This window comes from Branchiostoma belcheri, unplaced genomic scaffold (assembly GCF_001625305.1).
Source record: "Branchiostoma belcheri isolate BF01 breed outbred unplaced genomic scaffold, Haploidv18h27 scaffold112, whole genome shotgun sequence".
NCBI classification, from domain to species: Eukaryota; Metazoa; Chordata; class Leptocardii; order Amphioxiformes; family Branchiostomatidae; genus Branchiostoma; species Branchiostoma belcheri.
The window spans coordinates 242,167-251,306 of NW_017802514.1; the positions used below are offsets into that span (position 1 = coordinate 242,167).

At 39.8% G+C, this 9,140-nt stretch overlaps 1 protein-coding gene across 1 annotated transcript in view; it reads right to left on the minus strand.

Annotated features, from left to right (window-relative positions):
- Positions 1 to 9,140, minus strand: part of LOC109462001 (chromosome transmission fidelity protein 18 homolog) — an 88,750-nt gene that overhangs the window by 62,243 nt on the left and 17,367 nt on the right. The window contains 1 exon segment of the mRNA XM_019758488.1: positions 6,930 to 7,053. Within this exon segment, the coding sequence (XP_019614047.1) occupies positions 6,930 to 7,053 (124 nt within the window).

Consider the following 9,140-nt stretch of genomic DNA (forward strand, 5'->3'; position numbering starts at 1 on the left):
ATAAGGCTGTCATTGGGTGGAGAATATGATCAACAATACTGATGTAATCCATGTAAATGAGGCTCTTATTTGCGAAATTCAAATGAGTAAAAATTTATAATTCGTCACCGGAAGGGTTAACATCATTTGGCGAAGGTATGAGATCATTGAACTCTTGTTTTAAATGCAGTATTTCCTGTTTAAATGATATTGCACAGTGACGCGAACTTAACTTTGAGAGCCACAGGACACAGTTCTCCTTGAAGTACACGACTGTGTGATAAAGCTACAGCCTAAGAAGCTTTTTAATCTTCAAACTCACTGAAGCTTGAAGGACAAGCAAAATTTGTGGGTACAAAGCAACAAATTTCACTTACTGGAGTCCCAGAGTCTACTTGGAAAGTTAAATTGTGAAAGATGTGCTATAAATATCAGCATCATCAGTCAACTGTGCTATCCTTGAGTCAAGCTAGGGATTCTTACTGCTAGAATAACAATAACAAAAGGTAGATCCCCATAGCCAACCTCCTGCTCAGTGTTCTTTATATGTCTTCCGTGACTAATTTTATAAACTCAGAGCTGGGAAAAAGCGGCTCAAGGGTGTACTTTATGCTTTGTGTTGTTACAAGGTCATTTATCACTTAAACTGCTAACTTTTGGCAATGCATTCCATCATAACTGGTGCAATGGCAAAAGTAGATAGAGTGTTCGCCTTCCATTTGGTAGAGTCATACCAAAGACTAAGTAAAAATGACACATACTGCTTTATTTATGAAAATTTACCACATTTATGGAAGGATTGACATAACAGGTGACAATCACCTCTTCGACATACTGTAATTCCTGATTTGTTCACTGTACTGATAAGTTCACTGTTTTCACTGTTGCTTCTGTACAGTGAACTTATCATTACAGTTAACAAATAATTCCTGGACTTTCTTTTTTCTGCACCTGTCACCACCGTGAACATATAGTTCCGTGAACATGTCCATTTTTCTCAGACCGTGAAATTTAGCTACCGTGAACATAAAGTGAATTACAGTATCAAACCTAAGACAGGACTGTAAGGTTTGAACCACTCACACCGGGTAGGACCCCTTTTTGGTAAGTGTAGTGTGACCTTTAACATGCTTGTCTCTCCTCAAACACAAGATTTGCGTCCTATCCAAGAAAACTTCCCTAACTGAAGCTGGGAAGTCTCATTTACACCTGAGTCAAGTGAGGAAATACTGCCTGTTGAGTGCCTGTTGAGTACTGGTGTTGAGTGCCTTTCCCAAGGACACAACAGTGGGGCCTACCAGGGATTCGAACCCAGAACCTTTGGATCCTGACAGTCAACAACCCTAACTTTAAGACCACCTTGCGTTGCCTTATCACAAGACTACCTTGCCACCTCACTTAGCTTTCTCTGTTTTTCACTCATGTAGCAACTGTGTCGCTGTAGGAGTTGTAACTTTTAACTAATTCCATCATAAACCATTTATCTGAGATTGTAATTGCCAACTCGAAATACAGACTTGGCTGCCCTACAATGTAGATGCATTTTATTGATTCAGATGTGGAGATGAAGAAAGTAACTTAGAGACTCCAAGGCTACACAGTAGAATGCACCTCAAGTTGACGGATAGTAATATGGTTGAACTGTGGAAGTAAGGTTCACATGAAGGCACGTTTAATATGACCACCACGACACCTATTACCACTGCACAGATGGGGTAAAAACTCACCTTCCTATAACCTTGACGTGGAATTCGAAGTCATAAATACTGCTTATCATTGGACTCATATCCTGATGCACTATCCATCCAAGGAAGAGTTGAATGGGTTAAAGGGTGCAACAAATTCATAGGCCCAATGGTCCAAACTGGTGCAAGCTCTGAACATTAACGCATGCTTGCCAGAATGAACTGAGCACAATTTTTCAGGCATGAGTTTTGGTCTGTTAGGTTACCAGTCGGCATATACATGCTTAAATGTTTAAAGTTTCTCTTGTCCTAATTTTCTTTTATGTAGGAAATTATAGTTAAATCCTGCTTCAGCATAAATTCTACCAACAGGGATCACTTTTCAAGCTAAGTACTGCATTCAGAAATGGTTTTGTTGATCTCTATCTAGCATAAAAACCTCATTTCGAACCTATTGCATGCTTCAACTTGTAAACTACTTTGGAGAAACCGACTTGAGACCAATGTTGACATGATTGAATTAACTTGTCTAGACAGGATCTTGAAAGTACTGTCAGCAAACAGAACGAAACAAGTAATTAGGAGGGTCAGTGCTCAATATGCTCTCCAAAGACAAATTGGACCAACATATCTGTATCAGACAGCCTTTGGGGGGACCTAACTGAAAAGGCCATTCCATTCACGAAGATTAAACCAGGCTGGCAAGAAAGATCAGGTTGCAAGAAGAGGTCACGGTAAGAAACAGCTGCTTCCAAGAAGCCAGACATGGTAAGTATGTCTTACGGCACACTGTTGGCAGGTGAAGAGGTTGAATGTTTTGTCTTCATTGATGATCATCTTCATCCTAAAGTCACGCAGCCAGAATGTGTTACCACAGATATGTTGAGCTGCACTACCCTTCAGCTTCAAACTCATTACATGATTCTATCGTAATAGTTATGATGATATACATGTACAGTATAATGACTGATATGTATGGTAAAGGTAACAGGTGTTTGCTGGATGACCGAAATGGTGAGGCATCACAATAATGACTCCAAGCTACCATTAGAGGCCATACCTGCAGGTTTGAAACCTTTTATCTGCTTATTCCACATGAATGCTCCATGTGGTATGAGGTTGTGTGGCATAATGGTTGGGTGTTTGGCCCAGAACCCATAGGTCCTGGGTTCAAATCCACCAACAAGCTCTGATACTCTGCCCTTGGGAAAGGCAATTTACACGACTTTCCTCACTTCACTCAGGTGAAGCTGAGTACATGTACCTACATGTAGCTTTGATTGGGGATGTCCCTCAGATAGAAATGTCGTATCAAAATCGCTTCACTGTTAACAGTTGTTAGCATAAACTAAAAGAGAAATTTAAAGGTCCTGTGATCTACACCTAAAGCAGTGTCTATAGTACACTTTAAGATCAATAACTTTTTTTATTTGATTATGACTTTCAAATCTTAATTGTCCTCTTTTTGAACTTCCTGAAGTCAATAGAATTGCTACATGTATCATTGATTATTAGTGAGTCTGGAAATGATGTCATCTTTCTGATTTCCTATCTTTTAGTGATTCTTTGCTATTACGGAGGTACATGTAGAATTCATCTCGTCATCAGGTATTAGTGCTGTGCGGACTTCCCCAATATATTGATTACTAGAAAACACAGTGCTATAGGTTAAAATAAGGTGATGTCAGGTTCACATGTGGTCCTGACCCAGTAATAGGAAGCAAGGCAATCTTCAAGATGACATATGACCCACCAGTCATCAACAATGTCTGCTTTCATCTCAACTCAAAATCTTTCATTTCAACTGAAAGGGGGAAAGCAAAAGCAAGATGTCACATATCCTGGTGTCCAGTCTATGGCGGTTGGGACATTTTTTCTTCGGGGCTGCAGAAGCTCTTCCCTGCTCGACTCAGCTAGGTTCCCCGGTAGGTTTTGCACGACGGGAGTTAAATTAGCCCCACCACGATAATCAACTCCCGTTGTGCCAAACTCTATCACAGGTGTAACACTCCTACAGGGCGGTCTGTTGAGCTGGACGTGGAAAAACTATTAGAGCCCCAAAGACTGTTGAGACTGCTTAACACGAACAAATAATACGTTGTAAATCAACCACAATCAGATGTTTAGTTATTGTAATATTTTATTTTAATTGATATTTTAATACTTGGTAATATTTTATGCGATTCGTCATATTGAGTTGTGCTCTATGTAAGTGAAACGTACTTTCATGTACTACTGTATGTAAGTAAAACGTATTTCAGCCTGATGGCTGCGATGTTTAACATACATATAAACCAGTCATTCATTCATTCATTTATTCAGCCTGGCCCAACCATGATAGACTGGATACCAGGCTAATATGACAAACAATGTTTGCAACATTCAGCTTGGGTCCGTGCCATACATTTCTCAATTTTAACGAACACTTTAATCACAACTGAAATGGACCACAAAAACAACAAATTCTGTTATTACTATTATAATAGAGTCCACTCTTGGGAAGGAAGACGGAGGCGTTACAGAGACAACAGTGTTTCATCATGCACTGCTGATACTCTCCCCATTTTTCAATTTCTTTTATGTTCACAGTTTTCACGGTCACTTCTGTACCACAAACCTATACCGTTGACAAATAATTCAAGGACTTTCCTTTTTTTCTGCACCTGCTGCATATTGTGAATGTATAGTTCTGTGAACAACTCCATTTTTCTATATAAACCTTTGCTAATTTGAATTACATCCCTGAATGTTTTCATCAGGTTGGTAAGTCACTGAGTAAAGAGACACTTTTTACACAACCAAGACTTTTATTCGGCCAACGTTTTGGTGACCGTCTGTCACCTTCCTCGGGGCAATTCTGACTGGTTCACATGGCACATTATACAGTTTTCAGGGCCAAGATTTCTGACAGTGGGTGGAGATCAACTGATGATCCCACTGGTGAGACATATGACTCACAAGGATCAAGTCGTGTGTGTATTATTGGACTATAATTCACTCTTAACAACATCTTCAATCAACACTGACGTAAAACCGAATATGACAGACATGCTTAACTGACGATGTCTGGAAATTGATGCTTTCAAAACTCTGTTTTGCTATGCTACATGCCTGTACATGCTACATGCCTGTAGCTCTTTCTTTAAGCTCTCAATGATTAATGAAAATAATGGATAAATGAAATTATAGATAACAGACCGAAATCTCCAACAATTTCTTCTTGTCTGTGCTTTGATAATATGTTAAACCTTCTCTTTTAACTGGATTTTTCAATCAAACCCATCAATTAATAGATCGTAATACCCAACAAATTCTGCCTAGCTCAGTTCCATACTCCTTTTTAATGAAACCTTTCATCACAACTGACACAAAACTATCACAGACAAGCCCTGGATAAGACATCTCGTCTGCTGTTGAAAATTCAGGGATAACAATTGTAGACTGGCAATTAAAAGCGGGACGTACAAATGTATTGCCATCATCTTATCAGCAATTATAACATGTAGGTTACAGTGATCAAACAAGTTGAGTCTGGGGACCTCATGCCTCCAATGAGATCTTTCCCTGAGGGTGAATTTCTTGCGTCAACTTAGATGTATCTAATTGATTATACAAGTACAGTTCAAATTAGCATATATTTAAGCCATGCATTGTTTACATTTCATTGTACAATGTACTAGTCAAAAAGTGCTTGGGGAACTTCCCCAGTACAACGAACCAGAGTATACATGTTAGACATTACTGTACATGTAATCTGCCTATTCTGTCAGCGACAGGGGAAGATTAGCTCTTTAGTGAGCTGAACTGGTGCCAGATCATTCTCGCTCTTCATCCTGTCTTGATAATACCAGTAGATGTGCCCTGGTGTGCCTGATGATCAATAAAATACAGCCTTACTGCACTTCTGTGTATCAGCACGCATACAGGTTGGTACATTGTAGCATCTTAAGATCACTTCCACCATCTAACTGCATCTATACATATAAGTCGTTGCCTTCCTGAGGGCATGTACAAGCAAGGAACAAAATGAAGTTTTACATTACACCACGATTTCACGTCTGCTTCAGTCAACACAGCATTAAACGACTTTCTTACACCTTTACAAGAAGTTTGTAAAAAATTATCATGCCTTATATTCAATGCTTCACCAGAAAGGATCTCACATGAAAAGCAAGCTGGAAAGTACGCAAAAGCGGTTCTCAGAAACCCGTGAAGCTGGCGCGTCCTGATTGGTGCCACTGCAGCGATGCCTCCGAGGGCGCTGCTCAAATAACACGGCAAGGTGACTGTCTGCTCACACCTTAGGGAGCACAATTCATTTCCTTCCTAATGACACAGACACACATCTACACCATGCTACATATGTCATCCTCTGGCAGACCATAAATCAATGTCTACTCACCAATGCACTAACATCTATCAGACAAGTGTCCTTGTCAGAACAAACTGCGCTCAGAATGTTTCCCGGGTGAGATGTCGCTTTGGAATGGATTCAGCTTAATTACTGACATCCCTTACCTATTTCCCTCTGTCCGTTATAGGAGCCGATAAGGGAGTAAGAGATTAATAATGGAAAGGCTTTATACATCCTTGAACCCTTCTCAGCCAACGGAATTGTTTGAAGGACTGAGGAGGCAAAGTGTGTGTGGAAGCCAGGAAGGCATGGGGGTTAATGGGGTTCGGTCACAGTCACAGTTGTTAAGTCTTACACAACATGAGCCAGTAATGTCCTATATGTACCTTTGCAAAAGGAGACATCAATATCATGTTTTACCTATATTTTTTTGCGTGACCATGTTAGTGGTGGACAACTGGAACTTTCATATCTGTCATGTAGAAATGAACATTATGAGATGCAAGTTTTGCAAACTAGGGCATCATTTGCATATCACAACATCTGTAATTGCCTTTTCTCTGTATCAGTTACTGGAAGGGACGGGGGGGATGACTGATAATAGAAAAGTTTCCTACATCAAGAAAAGAAAACATGCAAGATCGAGAAAGAAAGAAGGAAAAATGGAAAAGATGAAAGAAGGAAACAAAGAAACCAGGGAATGAACATACTGGTAGGAACTTCGAGGTAAAAAAATGGAAAAAAGTAGCCTCTACCAGGCTTCAGGAGCGGCAAACTGTACTCTTCAGCAGACCAAGTTCCTTGGCATGCTATCTCTCTATTTGGCCATTTCTACTCTTTCCAGCCACCTTCTGATGCCTGGTAGAGGATAGGAAAGAAGGAAAGGGGAAAGAAAGACGGTGATGGCTGACCTGGGGAGCCCCGTCAATCTCATCGATGACGAGACAGTTGGGTCGCGGGTCTGCCCCCATCACTGCCTTCATCTGGGTGGCCGCTTCAATCCGCTCTTTGAACACCTCGGCACTGCGGTCATCACTGCACAACACAAATGTACATCTGCTGTTCACTTTCTACAGATAAAATTCATATAAGCTTCAATCACATCAACATCGAATTATTTATAGTTTTAGTGTACAGTACTTCACACATATTACAGACAAATAGGCAAATATGTTACTATAAGGCACTAGTATAGCCACAAGAACTACTTCATCCCAAGAACACTACAGTATGGTATTATTATCCTTGTGATGTCTGCAAAACTTCATTCCTACATTGTGGTTGTTGTCGTATTTCGTCTTGCATAAAGCTAGGATTTTGTTATTTTACATTGTTGTTGTAATGCTGATGAAAGCAGAAGGCAGTAACGACACACATTGACTTTACGAACATTGGAAGACTGGCAATTTTTGCTCTCAACAGCTGGCAAAAGTAGTTGGTGAGTGTAACTTTGTAAAATTATTTGTCATGAAACTCAACTCCATACAGACATGAAAACTACGCGTTCATTTTACAACTGAATGAGAGTGATGGAGTCATTGCCCGCCCTCTTTGACTGATCTTTTGTCAAATAAATGTACTTTTCTGTCTAAAAAAAATGCTTTCATCAACCTACATGTACAATCCATAATCCAATCAGAAAGAAATCTGACAACTGCCTCGCTAGCCACATGTTGCACAATTGAGGAGAGGCATGACACTGCAGACAATGTCCCATTTACAGAACCTGGGGGCTTCCAAATGCTTGTCTGACATATATCCAATTGAGTCAGACTCGTTCCCAACAGGACTTTGTAGTTCAAGAAAATGGAACTGTCCATTAAAAGGGCTGTCATACTTTGATGAACTCCTGCATAATACATGAGGCTCAATGGGAAATTGCTTTGAGGAGCTCTTTTTGTAAAATGCACTTAGGAACTTAATGGTAGAATGTGAAGGACATACATGTATTGGTCCATCTTGTGGGAGCCGTACAGTCAAGAACAAAATTGATGGTATTATGCAAAAACTGTGTCACGTACACCCTACTGCTTGGCAATTACGCAACGACCAATGCTGTGGCAAGAATAGTACTAACCGAACTGTGTAACAATTCCTGTAAAATTTCACACCCTTGCAAATCAAATAAAGTCAAAACATAAACTTTTAGGTTTGCATTTTGACTTTAAAAGATACTCATCTAGCTATAGGCTGTATAGTTATCAGTAATTATTTGAGAGGGAATTGCTCTTATGCATGTACATGTACTAGTATATGAGAATCATGTAGTCTCCATGTATAGGAGACATACTTTGTACATATACAGGTAGGATGACAGTGTGAACATTACCAATGGAAATTAAATGAGACATGGAGTACAAAAGATCACACGTGCCCCCATAGCTGACAGACTACTTGTACGTAATGTACAACACACGAGCGGGGACGGGACACGGCATTGAGTGGCTGTTAATCCGCTTACCAGCCTCCCGACGCAGGCAATTTACTACCTGTCCATTCCAGACAATCAATATTCACCTCGGCAGGCCTGCATCCCCGCTCCACCTGCGTCAGAACTGCCATCGCAACATCATTTCTGTTTCACCGTGATTTACTTAGTGGGTTCAAGTTCTCTGAATAAAGCCATTCTCGCATTACGTTGACATTAGAATTGACAGCCAATCTTAACAGAAAGAGTATGTGGGAAGTCTATATGGCTCATATCTGGTATCCCACTACTGATCACCAAAAAGGAATTTCCTTTCAGTTGACTGAAAAGATGAGCCTAACTGATCCTGACAAAGTCATGTTTTCTGCATGAAACTGTAAACATATTGTCAGAGCTTCTTTCTGTATTCAACGAGGATCTTCTACACTGTAACTAATACTAGATGTAGTAAATTGTCAGTTTTACCAAATGAAATGCAATTGTGAGCATTGCAATTTAGTAGTTTATCATTTACATCAAGACTTCACTCAATAAACTTTAGTACAAGTGGCAATTGTGCATGTGTAACTACTAACAATAATGCCAAGATTACCAAATGAAATGCAATTGTGAAGCATTGTATAGTATTATTTCAAATACATGTATTGCAGAAAAATTAATGTAGACACTAACTACATTGGCACAAAGAATTTAA